Below are 17430 nucleotides of genomic sequence, written 5' to 3'. Positions count from 1 at the left end.
GTTTGGGTACAATTCGGGGTCCCAGAAGTGAGGTTTAGGTTAAGACCATTTTATTGTTAATTTTCATTAATGGAAGTTATAGTTGGTTATGACTAGGTGACCGCTAAGGGATTAAATGATCGATTGTTTTCAAGGGTCGTTCATTTGTTATTTCTCGCTCAAACCAGAGGTAAGAAAACTGCACCAGTATGTGATGCATGAGAAACATGTGGTTAGGGCATGCCATGAATGTTGAATATGAGATTGATCAGGGCTTGAGTCTCTGTGTTTGTGCATGATCCTAATTATGTTAGCAATTGTTAAGTAAGCATGTTGAATGCCCTACATTTGGATATTTGACATGTGATATATGCCTGGTAGCATTGCTTACTTGTGCGTGGCACTGACTTACTAGTGAGAATCGGCAATGGTGTCAGAATTGACTGTGAAGTTGTGGCTTCCTAGTCAAGTTCGACAACAGTACTGAGCACTGGTCGTATGTTATTGATCTATGAGTCAGAAGCGTCATGAACGCAGAGCCGAAAAGATTAGATCTAATCGACATCTGCATTGAATGACTCATCATGAGCATTAATGCCAGACCGACCTCAAGTTCGATGAAAACTATTAGTGCTTGTCTAGCCTATGGCTAGTCACTCAGAGCCAGGGCCAGATGGCCCAGGTGACTGCATTGTCACATCGCTAAGGACACAGAACCCACACTAGTGACTTGCTCATCAGTCACTCATCTAAGGGTGCGGAACCCACACTAGTGACTTGCTCATGAGTCACTCATCAAGGGTGTAGAGCCCATGTTAGTGACTTACTCCTTAGTCACTCATTTGATTAGGGCTATAAGCCCCAACATGGTTATTAGAACCTCAAGTGTTAATCACTCATTTATTTAGGATAGACTTGATAGTCATCCATACAGGAGGGCAGGGCCCACAACCATCATTATTTGAACTTATTTGCATGCGTGATTAAGGCTATTATTGGTAGGCATGCACATTATGATATGATGACATGTTAAAACTGTTCATGAGCATATTGAGTTTTCTTGCTCGGCTTCGGCTCATGGATGCTATATGGTGCAGGTAAAGGAAAAAGAAAGCTGGACCATCCTTGAGTTGGAGAGCTTTGGTGACGATGTGTACATATGCGGCTACTCGATCGGTACGGCCGACGGTTGAAAGAGGAACTAGGGTTAAACCTTACTTTGCCGCTTAGGTCGACTGGTTATAAATATTTTCTTGTAATTAACCTTTAAATTATATTTTCTGGATCCTAATGTATATAGTAAACGTTTTAGTGAAACGTTACATCTTAACCAAAAATTTTAACCCTAAACTGCTAATCATACTTAGTTACACGATTATGGCCAAATGACTTGATTAGCGAGTTTAGCACCGTTTAAAGGCGCACCGTAACGGTCCCTGGAGATTAGGGTGTTACATATATCTTATAAAATATTAAAATTAAAAATATTCAAAAAATGTTTTTTTCTTTTTAATTCTTACAATATTAATTTTCTTAATAAAATCTTAAAATATTAATTAAATAAATTTTTTAAATATTAATAAAATAAACTGAAACTCGTCTAATTTTTTTATTTGACAAAATGAAATTATTTAATTTTAATAATGATGGAATTAATAAAGTTTAAATTAGAATAGTTTAAGTTTTGTAAAAAAAAATAAAAAATTTCTGGCTATTTTTTTAATGTTTGAAAATTTTATTTAATTAATCTTTTAAGAATTTATTCAAAAAAATTAATCTTTTAAGAATTTAAAAGAAAAATATATATTTTTGAAATTTTGAAATATTTTGAATTTTAATATTTTATAATTTTAAATTATTTTTTGTTGACTGCCTTTTTCGCTATTGACAGTAAGAAGAGAGATTAAAGAAATAAGCGAATCGAACACAAGGATTTTTACGTGGTTTAGGTTATAAAAGAACCCTAGTCCACGAGTCTCTGGTATTAAGAGATTTAGAAGCTTGTGAGGGCAAACTTCAATGGCATATTCTAGGCAGCATTTAGATTGCTCCGAGTACAACGTATTTTCTCTCTAAAAAATCGAACCCTTTACAATGAGACTCCCGACTCTATTTATAGAGGCTGGGGTCATTAATTGTGACGCCCCACGTCACCATGGCTGCTTTTTGGAATGATGACTGGCCCTACAAACCAACATGAGTCTTTACAGCGTGCTTTGTCCTCACTCACATGCTTCCTAGGAAAACTTCCCAGGAGGTCACCCATCCGTAGATTACCCCAGGTCAAGCACGCTTAACTTTGGAGTTCTCAAGTGATGGGCTACCGAAAAGAAGATGCATCTTGTTGATATAGGTAGTACCCATCAATCCATTTAAGCCATCTTCAACTGTGTAGTCCCATACCTACACAGTCGTAGAATCATCACACTTGACCTTCCCCAGGCGGTGTGGGATTGCACAACTTACCTGGTCTTTCCCCTTACGGATCACAGGATTCTGACTGTCACAATCACCCCCCTTACGGGCCCGACGTCCCTGTCGGCCACACTTTCGGCTGGGTCAAGGCTCTGATACCATTTGTGACGTCCCACGTCACCATGGCTGCTTTTTGGAATGATGACTGGCCCTACAAACCAACATGAGTCTTTTCAGCGTGCTTTGTCCTCACTCACATGCTTCCTAGGAAAACTTCCCAAGAGGTCACCCATCCCTAGATTACCCCAGGTCAAGCACGCTTAACCATGGAGTTCTCAAGTGATGGGCTACCGAAAAGAAGATGCATCTTGTTGATATAGGTAGTACCCATCAATCCATTTAAGCCCTCTTCAACTGTGTAGTCCCATACCTACACAGTCGTAGAATCATCACACTTGACCTTCCCCAGGAGGTGTGGGATTGCACAGCTTACCCGGTCTTTCCCCTTACGGATCACGGGATTCTGACTGTCACAATCACCCCCCCTTACGGGCCCGACGTCCTTGTCGGCCACACTTCCGGCTGGGTCAAGGCTCTGATACCATTTGTGACGCTCCACGTCACCATGGCTGCTTTCTGGAATGACGACTGGCCCTACAAACCAACATGAGTCTTTTCAGAAAGCAGCCATGGTGACGTGGGGCGTCACATTAATACTACTCATATGTAATTAATACACATTCTTCCCATTATTTGGAGATTAATACCAATTTAATGTGTTTGGCTGCATTGAATAGAGACCACGGCCCAAGCGAAATTTGTGGGGCCCACTGCAGAAAAGCACCTACTTTATAGGGAACATGCCCCACGTACTATTAGGGCGTGCTGTAAGTACCTCCATGTCAGACGGCGTAGTGGGTATGCGAATTGTCGAGTCGTACACTCGACAACTCTGTTGACAGATCTCCCATAAAGGTTGTCAGACGATCACCTGGCTTTGAAAACCCACATTTGTTGACACGTTGCACCTTATCTTAGGTTCGAGAACCAAAACCTCTGACCTGTGAGACGACTGGGAGACGAGAGCTCTCGCCTTAATTGTCCAAACAGGAGAACCTCCATCTCTGAGGACAAACCTCAGAAAGTAATTTATTAAGGCACCCACGCCCCTGTCCGAGACAAGGTCTCACCTAGGAGGACCCTCACTCCGACTAGAGTCCTCGGGCAGTAACATGTCCTGATGACGTTTATGAACGTCCAAGCCAGCCACTGGGGTCGCCACGTGTCGAAGGTGAAAATACAGACAACATTTTTATTTTAAATTATACACATGGCACTAACGTGATAATGTCAAGTCATCAATCTGTTAGCCACATAGGATAAAACTTAACAGAAGTCCCACTTTACAACATTATGAATAGTTTGAGGGTAATTTTTAAGGGCTTGAAAAAAACAGGAGCACAATAATGTATTGGTCATAGTTCAGGAATGAACCAGGACTTCGGTAAATGAACCGAACATTAGTAAATGAACCCGGACCAGACGTCCAGATAGGGCAAGCCTAGCTTTCCCTGATGCTGACCTGTCACCACGAAATCCGGCAGTTGATCTCCCCAACTAACCTACAGAAGATGGTACACATGGAACGTACACTGTTCCTAGGAAACAGTAGTGCCACTACACTGACATATCCTGTCCCTAGGATCCTCTTAGTAGCCCACGCGGACCAGTCCATGCTAACGTACAATGGGCACCTGTAAGGCCTGGACACGCCTGAGTCAGTCCAATGGGCCCGGATTAATAACATCTAATTACATTACTTTCTTTGTATTATGGCTCCGTTAGCGAGCAAATTGTAATTACATCCCTATTAGACCCGGATTAGTCTGGTCCGAGCTGCTTGATTGCTTATAAATAGGACCAGTTGTGCACTGTAGCGGGGATCCCAAAATTTCTCTTGTAAGCAAAAACTTTGCTAAAACTTGTAGAAAAACTCCATTGTCAAAAATCTCTAAAGCCTAATACTAGTGATTCGTGGACTAAGACTCATTAACGCCCCAACCATGTAAAAATTGTGATTGTCCATCTTTTATCCTTTATTTCCAGCTCTTATTTCATAACATATTTTTAGTTTCCACAAAACTCGGTAAACAAATCTTTTTAAGAATTTATTCAAAAAGATTAATATTTTAAGAATTTAAAAGAAAAAGATATATATTTTTTAAATTTTGAAATATTTTTAATTTTAATACTTTTAAGAAATATATATTTTTTAATTTTAAATTATACACGTGGCGCTGATATGACAATGACAAGCCAGTAATCCGTTAGCCACATAGTATAAAACTTAATAGAAGCTCAACTTTACAACAGTATGAATAGTTTAAGGGTAATTTTTAACGGGTTGAAAAAAGACAAGAGCACAATAATATATTGGTCATAATTTGGGGTAAAAATCCTAAATAGACAAAATTAAAATAAAATATAAAGCTTTTTTTCTATAGGAATTTAATTTTTTTTCAATTTTTGTCTGCTTCTCAATTATTTATTTGGAACATCTCTCAGCTTACGAGTGATTAGGCTTACGCAATTCGCTCGAGTGGTCAATCTTTTAATAAAAGTTATAAAGACGAGAGAGGCAGATTTGAGGTGAGGAGAAGGACGACCTTTTTTTTTTCTTCTTCTTCTTCTTTTATTCCTAATTTCCCTCGAAACAAAAGCACAATCCCTAATATCAATTACAAATATGGTACATCTCTCATTTTTCTTTGTGATTTTCTCTCAAAGTTTGCAACTTCTTTTAATATTTGATTTTCGAATTTGGTTTTCTTTCAGTTGTTCTTCTCCTACTTTAAGGAGTTGGTGGGTAGAGAAGTCACCGTGGAGCTCAAGAACGATCTCGCCATTAAAGGCACTCTTCACTCAGTCGATCAGTACCTTAACATCAAGCTCGAGAACACTAGGGTTGTTGATCAAGACAAGTACCCTCACATGGTATTCATTTTCTTTCTTTTTTTTTTCTTTTTCTTCTGAATTTTAGGGTTTAGGGTTTTGCGTTCTCTGTGCTTTTCCTAGCGAATAAACTGCCAAGTTATACCTTTTTTTGGCTGTTCTCACCTTGACTTTGATAAACAATAACGTAAAAATTTCATGTTTTTGCTTCCCAAATCTTTCCTTAGCTAGCTCACTGTGGAAGATAAATATAGTGGTAAAATATTGAACTATGTTGAACTTGTGATATAGTCAGAAATGTTGGAATAATTGATTAATTTCTGTAGTTTTTTTTTTTCCATGAGTTGTTTCAATTATATTTCACCCTGGGGGCTGTACCCACATGTTTGCTTACTGCACAAATGATAGAATCCTGTTGGTGCTTAGGTGGGTGTATATCATACTACATGCGATATTAATTACCAACAAATGTTTGGTTTTGACTAATATGTAAGTGTATATTTTGTTATGTTCTCTTGAGAGGTTTTATCTTATTAAATCATTGAAGGGTTAGCCTATTTTGTCTTAATTGCATTGCGTATCAAATTATAGTGTCCTTCGGTCACTTGAATGTATAATGAAAATGGTATTTTGTTGACATTGTCGTATACTATACTAGAGGAAGGGTGATCTTGGCTTTAATTTCATTGCTGGGTTCATTCATATAAAGTAAGAGTAGGCCTTTGAGCTCCTCTAAAATTAAGTGTCAGGACTATCAGCGGAGTGGGCCAGGGAGAAAAGGATATATGATTTATGGTTTTTTCAAAAATAGCTTTTTTGTATGTCAATTTGTTTATTTTATAATGTAGCTCATGAGAATAATGAACGTAGCTTAGTCTAATATGGTTTTAAAAGTTTTGTTAGTCAGTTTTTCAGTCATTTATAAGACTTGCAAAGTGTTTTGTTATGCATTATTCTGTAGGGATGAAGTTTCACAAGAATTTTAGGCTTTACTTTTGTAAGTTGATAAGCTAGCGTGGTGGTAATTTTGGTTCTTCTAATATTTTGTTCTATCTTTCATTGTTTTACGCATGGAAGATTTCGTCTGGATGGTCAAAAGTTTTGTTGCAATAGCCTTCATAATGTTTCGTTTACATTTGAATTGAATCCTCTCAGATATGGTGGCAGTGTGTACCTTTCCAATTTAACAGACTGTTTTTATTCGTGGTTTCAGCTTTCGGTGAGGAATTGTTTCATTAGAGGTTCAGTTGTGAGATATGTTCAACTACCCCCTGAAGGAGTAGATGTCGAATTACTGCATGATGCCACCAGAAGGGAAGCACGTGGCGGCTAACCCCAATGATAATCAGTTTAGACCTTTGTAGGGTTAAGCAGATTTTTGGAAAATTGAACTCTCCAAAACTAGAACTTCTCGATATATATGTTCTTTTTATCGCAATCATTTCGTGTGACTAGTAACTAACTTGCTTATGACCAGAGTGGTTATTCCTTTTTGACTGCTTCCCTACCCTACCTCATAACTGGGGATGTGTCCTTGCAGTTTAGATCCTCTGTCACATGTATGTTGATTGCATCACCAATTGTCATCAATATGACTCACTTTTTTTCCTTTCTATTCTTTGGTCATGTTTTTTTTTTCTGATGCTGGATTCAAGATCAATGCTTTATGGGGTGCTACACATCACACTTTCATACTGAATTTTTCTCGTATTATTTGAAAGAGGTTTTGCTAGCATCATGTGTGTGTTGCATCAAATCATTGTAGTCCAGCAGTATAAGATTCACTCAAGGCTTACGTTAACACATAGTAGCCCTACTTACACTGTCACTAACTAGAATGTCCAAAACGGTGTTTGAAAAATTGATGGCACATCAATTCTCACTATTCTTTTTCTCTCTCCAATACAAACTCTACAAAGGCAATGATCCTGAAACCTTGTATTCATACGTAAAAATGTGCTACACTTATATGCTAACAGGAAGATTTTCAACTTGGCGACCTTCAGCCTGCCAAACAATTTGCAAATAACGTTTAGAAAAAGCACAATTGGCACTGTACATTTCTTCTCTTTCAATTCCAATGGACAGTCATTACAAGTTAAGAGGCTGACGAGGTCAACTTGCATCGAATCTATAAGTGGTAGCACCTCAATGAATTTTCTTACACAGCTATAATTTGCTCTGATAAACTTTTATTTAGTGCAGACCTTCATTTTTTTCCAACTCTTTCCAGTGCCACTTCATATAGATTCTTGTAAGATATAGAAATCATTGCTTGATTATCTAAAGTGAGCCAAAATCAAGTGTTCCATAATCTAACTGTACTCTAGTTAATCAGTTTGGGCATGGAAAGAATGCGCTCGGATTGATAATGTCCGATATTCAAAGAAAATATTAATCATTTATGAAATCCAGTTACAAATCTATGAATTCCAGCAAAATCTTGCACTATTTTTACACTACAAAAACTCTCTCCACCTTCATTTGCCATGTACTCAACAAGGTACTTGCATTGCTCCTCACCGTTTGTCTGCAATTACAAAGCAATAGAAAAGAGATTACAAATGTGTCTCTCCATATAAGCAAATACTTTAATGTGCAGTTATGCTTCCTCTATTAGTTTATGCTTGGCTTATTCTTTGTTAAGGGAAGTTAGTACAGATTCAAAGAGCTCAACAATGTAATGCCAGCCTAAAGAATTATTTTAACAAAACACTGCACAAAATTAACTTGCAATCCGCAAAGAACACGTTTTTGTAAAATATTGATTTACGTAACAAAAACACGAACAGAATAATTAGCTATATCACCGTTGAACAAGTTCAATTTCCTTGCACAACTGAATGTTTGACATGCCTACTCTATAATCATACAAAAGGAAAAAAATATGTAAAATTCCAAAAATATTTTTTAACAAAAGATATAGCACTGTTCATTAAGAACACAGATTAAGGAACCAATATAATCACAGTACTCTTTCCCACAAACCAGATTTATCTGTTACCACACTTCAGCTAATATAGGTGCATTAGGCATTTCACTTTGGCGGATTAAAGATGTTCTTTCATAAAATAGAGATTAAATACCTCGAAAGCAAAAAATCCACCAGGTTTTAACATAGAGGCAGCCCCTTTGCAAAGATGTAAGAGATCATCCATGCCACTAATACCACCATCCAATGCAGTTCTCGGTTCATGCCTACCAACTTCAGCTTGTAGCCCAGAAATATGGCTGCTTGGAATGTATGGTGGATTGCTGATAATACCCGCAAGTTCTCCTTCCACACCCTTCAATGGTTCAAACCAAGATCCTTGTCTTAACTCAATCACATCCTGATTGGCACGTTAAAGTTGGAGGTTGATCATGTAAATATCAAAGAACCATGAAATTTCTTCTGACTAAGAAAATGAGCTCTCATAATATTAAACCTAATACCTTTTTTCAGAGAATTTATTCATTAAATCACTATATATTTGTGAAATCAAAAGATGACAAGAAAAGATTAAGATTTTGTGGAAAAGGGAAAGAACAGCGTGCACAAAAATATCAACATACCAGCATCGACAAATGTTTTTATCTATATTTCACTCAAAATGATGAAAAGCCAGACAGACACTGAATGAAAATCTGTACCCGAATGTTCATGGTGAAAATTCAAACCAGCAGACATAAATTTCTGATAAATTAATGTAAAAACTAACCTGCAAATCATACCTCTGGACATTGAAAGCAGCCACAGCTAGTGCCAAAGGGCTCAGGTCTGTCGCCATGACTCTACCCCAACTCTTCACAATATTCCCAATTCCAATGGCAATGGCACCACTTCCAGTCCCCAAATCAACCCACAATCCGTCTCTTAATCCTTCATTACCTGAAACTACATCAGCCACCAAATCAACAATCTGTTCAGTCTCAGGCCTCGGAATCAAGACTCCTTCTTCAACGCACAATACCAAGTCCCTCCAATGCTCACATCCAACAATGTACTGGAAAGGCCTCCTCTCTTCAATCCTCTGCTTCCATAGTCTGTAAAGGTCTTCCAGACTCACCCTCAACCCAACATTTCTCTGAAAGTTTTCATTATGAAGTTGGGAAGGTATTAACCTTTCCTCGGTCGCATCTTCCATGAGCCACTTCAGCTCTCTGCACAAAAGGCTGGAGTCCGGACCATTATCTAAATCCACAAATGCTGTTCCCACAGAGGAAGCAAGATTTTTGGCCCATTTGTGCCATTTTTGCAGGTCAGACAAGGTAGCTGAGTGTGTAGGTGGCCTTAGAAAGAGTGGAGTTTGGGGTTTTGGCGTGGTGGGTGGTGGTGTTGTTAAAGAAGAGAAGCAAACAGTTCGGTGGAGATTACGAACAAGAGCAGGCTTCATCAACATTGACAAATTTGGGACCACCAAATTGTATGATGAACTTATTTTCATGGCTATACTATCGATAGGGATATTAAAAATTAGAGATGTCCCTAAATTTATCTTCTGATTTCCATCCCCGAGGAAGATAAGCTCAACCCAACTTCACTTTTATCCCTAAACTCGAGATTAACGCCCCTCTGAAAACATAAAAATAAAAAATAAAAATCACAGTAAATCATAACAAATCCATCTAAAAATCTTTTAAGCAACATAAACTTTGCAAAACGGTAAAGAAAATTCCAACCCACATGCCCAGAAACAAAATCTAGTGGCTATTCACTGTTCCATAAATTCTCCTACATTTTGACAGTCTGTCCACAAAATTGAAATCATCCTCGACCAAACTCTCCTCTAGTTAAGTCTTTTGACCTATGCAGCCAGACATGGCCAAAACGAAGCTTGGCTTATGAAGTAATGCAGAAATGAATCCTTGAAAGAAAAGGGTACTCGACTCAATTTAGACCTTAATATAATGAAGAAGAACAGCTAATGAAGAAGCTAAACTATAAAACTCAGTAACCGATTAACGACTATGAATGTAAGGAACAAAACACCAATGAGAATTGGGAGAAAGATGAATGAAATAACTAACTGGTTTCAGTGGCCAAAGGTAGAGAAGATGGTTATGGCAAGTTTTAAGGCTTTTCGACTACTCGACTTTATTAGGACTCCTCCATTTGAATAAAAATGTTAGGGTGAGACATATACTCTGGACACTCTTAATTCACATTTTAAATTAAATGACACATCATAATGTGTATATTTTGTGTGTGAATTGGTTGGTTGTATTTACTCTGGTATTTATAATATTTGTATTGAGATGCACATTCATATACTGTACTAAAAAATTATACCTTACTAATATTAATATTTAGAAGAAAAAAAATACATTATAATTATGTATGAAAAGTGGATAACTTTTTATTTTACTTTTTTGTGGATTTTGTGCTGATGATATTACTCGTATTCAAAACCTTACATCAAATATTTTCTTATTTTCATCTAAACTACTATATTTTTTCAGGGCTGATTCATTTGCTCGCGCAAGTTGCCAAGCCACATCTTATCAAAAAATAAAAGTTGCCAAGCCACACGTTGACTGATTATTAGTTACTTGCCGTGACCGTAATTAATATTATCTCAGTACTTAGGTATCTTCAAATGTCATTACCATGCCTAATTTTGCTGACTATTTATTTTACCATGTTATTTTCATACACAACCATCTCGTAGTTGTGTCACAATCATATCCATTGTCAATTTTATTTCAAGATTAAGTAGTTCTAAATAACACGATATCCTATATTTAATTTAAAGTACTTTTGATAATTTCAACAACTCGAAAAAAATGGTTTTTTGTCAAACAAGTACAATACTTTTGAACACATGGCATGGTTACTCGTGTTCGTGTAAGTTAAAATCGTATGTTAGTAAATAGAAAGAAAAAGAACCATAACGAGGTTTTCCTGCTCAAACGCGATCCTAAATCTGCAAAGCATACCTGGCAATGGTCAAAAACCTCCTTCCCTACAAGACATTCCGTAGAGTTGCGGAACACAACTTTGGCCAGATATTCCAGCATTTATTTATTAGAAAAAAAGATATGCATATTTCACAGTAATAATAAGCTTCACATCCTTATAACAAGTGCTTTGCATAAGATGGTATTAAGGAATATAAGTGAGAGAGAGAGTGAGAGAGAGAGTGAGAGAGAGAGTGATATACAAAGGTGATTTATTTAAACTTCAATATCGTAAGGTAACTTGGCATTCTCTTTGAAGAAAAGGTTGCATGCTCAGGCAGCACAGCTGCACAGCTCAATATCAATCTCTGCAAGAACCATTTAAATGTACAAAATTGGAACTCGATAGTATTATGCTTCTACAATTAAATCATCCCTCATATACAATGCAATAAATGCCCCCAATGATCTCTAGATCGAACTACGTGTTGTGGATATCAAGCCCCAAGGCCAAGGGTTCCATGCAATAATTATCAACTAGCAAAATAAGTTTCTCCTCGTCATATCATATGGTAACAAAATATGTGCTATTACGTGCCCTTGATGAAAGATGAGAAAGTAGCAGATGAAAATGGCACGTTGAACAATTTTGTAATCTGTAAGTGCAGATATCAAGTAGCAGAAGGATTACGCTAAACATTGGCCAAGTTAAACTATATATATTTTTTAAAACTTAATTAACATAAATTTGTATTAAATAATTTTGGAGACAAAAATACAAAGGCAGGCTCAAGGTATAAGAACAATAAATAAATCCATGGCCTAAGAGGAAGAAAGGCCCTTTGAAATTGATGTTGATGGTTAACATTCATATATTAAATGTGGTGCAGTGTAAATTTACCTCTAGATGGCAAGTATATACAATTGAGAAGACAAGAGTCAAATCCTTCTGCATTCTGATGCCAAAAGCCCCATTCCTTCGGTGAGATTAGTCATATGTTGTGTATGATCCCATCCATTCTCCTTCCCTAATAGGAAGTCCTCATCCTGCGTCATTTCACAATCTACAGAACTTGAATTAATTTCGTCCATACCGCCAGTGAGTGGGCTTCCTGTAAAAAACTGTTCCCAGAAAGAATCATTGATTCCTGGGAGCTTGGGAACTCCATCCAGCAATATTTCCCCATCACGAGAATCAGGAGAAAAGTCATCAGTTTCTACAAGCGTTGAGCCATCCAAAACCACTGACATATCTTCGTCTTCTGCATTAGTAGTTCCAGAGTTCACAAAATTCACATCAGAGAGTTCCTCGGTGCTTTGCAGCTGAGTTCCTATCATTGGAATGAAATCGGGCAAAGTTTTGTCCTCATGAGAACTCTGCACATTAACTTCTGGCAATTGAGCTGCCTTCACAGAATTGCTACCCACAAGAGGTGAAGTCCGGATCTCAGAAGGGGGTTTAGAAGAAGAAATGACAGGAAATCCAGGGTCTGACTGTGCAGAACTTTGCGGAACCTCTGAAAGGGTCACTTCAGAAATCCTACTATTGGTATCTTTACTCCCACTATCTAATGCATTGGAAGAAGGAACATTGTCAATCAGGAAAGCATCAGGATTGTTCATTGATGGCTCCCGTCTAGGAGATGCGTTCATCTTCAAAATCTGTCGAAGCATTGCTTTTGCCGCCTCGTTCATTGAAGGCTGGTACTTCACAATTTGTCCATCTGGAGAATAAATCAAATGCTCACTAGCTGAATTTTCTTCTTCTTGTCTTGGAAGTCTCCTTTTCTTATTGCCTACAGTGATGTGCCTGTTACTTTCATTTTGCTGCTGTACTAGCTGGGCCAACAAACCAGGTCTGTGCATAGCCTTTGCGAGGAATGACATCATTTGCTGCTGCCGCTGTTCCATCACCTGAACCCGTTGACCCACATTTTGCAATTGGTGATCTGTAGTTTGCTGTTGCTGCCTCAACCTTACAAGTTCCTGCATAAGAACATTTTTGTCCCGCTTAAGTCTTTCAACCTCCTCCTCCAGCCCAAAATTTCCAAGTTCTACGCATGCTCCAACCTGAGAGCTTGGAGTTTGTGCTTGTTGATGTACATGAGTAGTTTTCCTCCTGCTGATAGTCTTCAAAAGGTGCTTTTGACCTCTTAGAAACCCCTCATTAGCAAATTCCCATCGGTCTGGGTCAACCTTCTTAAAACCCTGAAATCAATGAGTATATACCATCATTTTCAGGTGAAACCCGCGAAAAGATTGCAAAATATTACCACCAACCAATTACATAAGAACAATAAGTAGGTAACCACAAGGAACCCAATCCTAGACCCTCATGGGAGGAGATAATGGGTTTGACCTGCCCCTCAGAGGTTAACAAGCACAATCATCATTATCTACCCAACAACCAGCAGCCAAATGAATTGATGGCTTTTTTTTTTTTTTCCGTCGTGCATTTTCTAATTTGAGAAAAGCTTAACTCTCTGCAGCACAAGCAACACAGATAGTGACAAACAATAATAACAGGTAGGTACCAAAATAAAAATTCCAGCACTCTACCACCTTGTATCCAGTATGGAAATTTGTTGATTAATCTATTTACTTTATGTACAACTCCTAATGTTGAAGTTACCTGCTAACAAATTAATATATGGTGAAGAATATAGTTTCAAACTTGGAACACCTACATAAGTTTGTATATAACTTCTAATAGAAAACTCGTGAATATAGATTCAATTACAAGATGCTATACAAGGCAAGTGTAATAAATGTTTGATATAAAATCTGCAGGTAGTGAGACCAACACCCAAAAAATTTATTCACGCAAAACAACGAAACAAGAAAATACTGTGCCAAAGTTTAGCACTAAGACGCCCACCAAAAAACAAAGGGGGTACTCACCAACAGTTATTTATCTCAGCAACCACAACACCATGCCCCAACCCATACAGAAGTTATATTGAGTGCATCCAAAATGTGGCAGGGTAGAAGAATAGAAAGAAACAATAACCAACATCCAATGAAGCTAACCATTAATATATACCCGGCACAGCACAATCACAAGGAATTATAGCTCCAAACAGTTTTAAAATACTATAGCTCCATGAGATACTAAAACATTGACCAAAATAAATATGCTTGGCTTAGAGTTCCGCTACAAAGATTGAGCTAAGAAATGATGGCTTCACTAGTCAAACAGCATAGTTTAAGTCTCAATAATACACTGATCATAGCCTCTTCTCGAAAAGGAAAAAAGTCACTCAGAGTGAAAATAAACCTGTACGAGAAAATTCATGAAAGCTTTTAAGTTACAGATAAAAGTGCAGGATCATATAGAGGTCTAAAAAAGAAACAAAAACGTTGAAATGTCAAAGTCAGAGATGAAGGTCCAAAAGTAGATAACATCATTACTTGTAACCAAAAAAAAAAAACTCTTGATTACAGCATTCTTGCATTTCTTACTTCCTTGTAAAGAGCAAAGGGAGGGTGTTCCAAGTCATTCACAAAAATTTCAATAAGAAAAAAAATGCAAACACTACCACAGCCTGCCAAGTGCATTTGTTTGTATAATTAAGTTTGCAGGTAGCGCCATACACTGCCAGAAGAAAGAAAGAAGAATGCCTCTCAATTAAGAAAGGCCAAAACATTACATATCCTGACTACTAATACCTACACTATCTTAACTAATAACAACACTGAAAAAATATAATATTATAACTTTCTCAAGCAAAAAGGGCAGAGAAGACCTTGTCTCCCACTTTCACTTCATAAAATTGGAGAAAAACAATAACTATGGTTGGATTAAATTGCAAAGTGCTTAAAATACAAGCACAATTTCAAGACAACTCCTCATACACTTATCACTCACCAAGATAATTTAAAAAAGAAAAAGAAAAAAAAAAGCAAGAGAGATACAACTGCATATAGACCACTAGCTCTCCTCCAAATAGAAATTGGACTTGAATGAAAAATTACTGAACTTTATATCAATACATGTTCATGTATACAGTGTACAAAATTAAGAATCCCTTAAAGCCCATCACTATAAAGACAAAATATCCTAAACTGCCCGTGCTAGGTCTTTTCTCTTTTGCTTCCATTTAACGGTATTCTTGTCACCATGTACTATGTGCATTTTGTTATTTCGATGGTAATTTTTGTTCATGTCAAAAATTTATATGCATATATGTAATTATATCTCTTCAAGAATTTGAAAACAAAACAAGTAAAAATAGCTGAAACAAGATAAACACGGATTGGAGTAAATTAAGCAAAAGGATATAACTTAGGTTTAATGAATGCCTTGGATCCATGATGCGACCCAATTATTTTAAAAAGAAACATATAAGGATATCAGTAACTTAAAAATTGAAAGCTCATACTAAAAAACAAAACAAAAAATAGCCAATTATATTGTCATATCAGCTTGACTTGACTGTATATAACTTGTATTATTTTATTAAGACGTTTTCCATAAAAATATATATTATATTAGCAAAAATTATTGAGGTAAAAATGAATAGCAAACCCCATGCTTTAATGAGGCATGCAACTGAAAATCGCAATGTTTTATATATAACGTGCACAAGAATATCCAAATTCCTGACCTTATATTGGGCAAAATAAATCACTTTTTGTTCTTACAAAATTCACCATGCTTACTTATATCTAAAGTTTGTTGCACTTCACTCGCTGAGACACTTAACTAGATGAATAAAACTAAAGTTCTAGTGAAGTGAGAAAAAAGGAAAGAAACAAACCTCTGGACTGTGGTGTAGACACCCATGCAACACAACAATGCGTCTTGGTAGTTTTTAATTAATGATCGAACTAAGTAATTAGCAAAACTGGATCCTTACTTGAAAGCTGTCATCTGTGATTCTGTAGAGTCAGAGTCGAGACATCCTTGATTATAATAATTTTGTATCAAGTCAATTAATATATATCCTCCAATGACAAATATTTTTAACAAGAACCAAAACTTTCAAACCAGATCAAAGTGTAAAATGATCAAGCAGTTGGCTTGATAAAGCCACAATGGCTGGCACCACAGAGAGACAAATTTGGAAAAACATATAGACATAATCTAAAAGTCAATACAGGATAAGAATATTAACACAACTTTTGAAACAAATCGCCATGGCAGAACGTAGGTTGTTCAGTGTACGTATCTAGCACAGAAGCAATATACACATACCTTATATTGCACAACTACATCCTCTCAACTCAAATCACAATAACCTTAATCCTACAAAACAAATAATTAAAAAAAAATGTCCCGTATAGTCCTGACTCTAATTGTAACTTCTCAGGAAAAATAAAAATCAGTTGCCAAAAATCTACCCACTTCCCACAAATCAGAAAATCCTTACACTAAAACCTACCCAAAAGCCCAATCTAGCTCCATGAATCAAAGATTTCAGGGGAAAAAAACCCCCAAAAACAAAAACAAAAATTGAAAAACCACAGTCGAATCGAAAATAAAAACTAATACAATTGAACTCGTGAATAAAAAAAGGAAAAAGAAGAAGCGATACTCACATAAGTATTCAACTGCCTGACGAAGCTTGAGAAGTTATTGTGCTTGAAATACTTAGGCAATAGATCCCTGGCAAACTGAGGCTCATTCCAGACGATAAAGCTGTTGTTTTGACTGCTCCACGAGACGATTGAGTTGGTGGACGGGTCGTCCACCATGTCGTAGGTTTTGCTCAAAAATGGCGGAGGCGGCGAGTTGCTGCTCGATGAAGTATCACGACTTCCCGCCATTGGAGCAGAGATTCTCAGTGACAGAAGCTCGAAAATGGACCCGAATCGAGAGAGGAAATAGAATGAAGAGGGATTAGGGCTTTAGGAAGAAGAAAGGAAAGTGCAGATGGATGGAGAGAACGAAGGCTATGCTGTGTCTCTAAAGTGTGATACCCATTTTGCTTTTTTATACTTTTCCTTTTATTTTTATTTAATTTGGCCATTCATTTTATGGGTTTAAGGATAAGATTCATTTCTGCTTGGACATAATTTTTTATTTTTTGACAAAATTTGGATATAATTCTTATTATTATTATTGAAGGATTTCTGTTGGGATATTATTAATTCACCAGATATTGGATTTTTCTTACCTTTACACTACTACATACATACTACCATTTTACATGAGTTAATTCAATTTAAGATAGTTAAGTTGAGTTAATTCATTTTAATTAC

The 17430-nt window shown here is 36.8% G+C and overlaps 3 protein-coding genes across 5 annotated transcripts; 1 reads left to right on the top strand and 2 right to left on the bottom strand.

Annotated features, from left to right (window-relative positions):
• The first annotated feature begins 4974 nt into the window (after positions 1–4974).
• LOC133796819 (sm-like protein LSM2) lies at positions 4975–6961 on the top strand. The gene is made up of 3 exons (XM_062234488.1): positions 4975–5143; positions 5230–5388; positions 6560–6961. Exons 1-3 carry the CDS (start codon positions 5141–5143, stop codon positions 6677–6679), a joined length of 282 nt encoding a protein of 93 aa, XP_062090472.1. The 5' UTR covers positions 4975–5140; the 3' UTR covers positions 6680–6961.
• A 737-nt stretch (positions 6962–7698) lies between these two features.
• Positions 7699–10517, bottom strand: LOC133796818 (uncharacterized). Of its 2 annotated transcripts, XM_062234487.1 has the most exons (4): positions 10013–10516; positions 9048–9901; positions 8433–8678; positions 7699–7876 (listed from the first exon to the last, which is right to left on the bottom strand). In XM_062234487.1, exons 2-4 carry the CDS (start codon positions 9771–9773, stop codon positions 7745–7747), a joined length of 1104 nt encoding a protein of 367 aa, XP_062090471.1. In that variant the 5' UTR covers positions 9774–9901; positions 10013–10516; the 3' UTR covers positions 7699–7744. The 2 variants fall into 2 exon arrangements, with proteins under 2 accessions (XP_062090471.1, XP_062090470.1); XM_062234486.1 differs by having other exon boundaries at positions 9048–10517.
• A 789-nt stretch (positions 10518–11306) lies between these two features.
• On the bottom strand, positions 11307–17147 carry LOC133796817 (heat stress transcription factor A-1b). Of its 2 annotated transcripts, none has more exons than XM_062234484.1 (3): positions 16768–17147; positions 12128–13434; positions 11307–11594 (listed from the first exon to the last, which is right to left on the bottom strand). In XM_062234484.1, exons 1-2 carry the CDS (start codon positions 16993–16995, stop codon positions 12166–12168), a joined length of 1497 nt encoding a protein of 498 aa, XP_062090468.1. In that variant the 5' UTR covers positions 16996–17147; the 3' UTR covers positions 11307–11594; positions 12128–12165. The 2 variants fall into 2 exon arrangements, with proteins under 2 accessions (XP_062090468.1, XP_062090469.1); XM_062234485.1 differs by having other exon boundaries at positions 11498–11882.
• Positions 17148–17430: the final 283 nt, after the last annotated feature.

This window comes from Humulus lupulus, chromosome 8 (genome assembly GCF_963169125.1).
Source record: "Humulus lupulus chromosome 8, drHumLupu1.1, whole genome shotgun sequence".
Classification (NCBI taxonomy): Eukaryota; Viridiplantae; Streptophyta; class Magnoliopsida; order Rosales; family Cannabaceae; genus Humulus; species Humulus lupulus.
The sequence above is the reverse complement of the archived record's forward strand: the minus strand, read 5'-3'. Positions and strand labels throughout refer to the sequence as shown.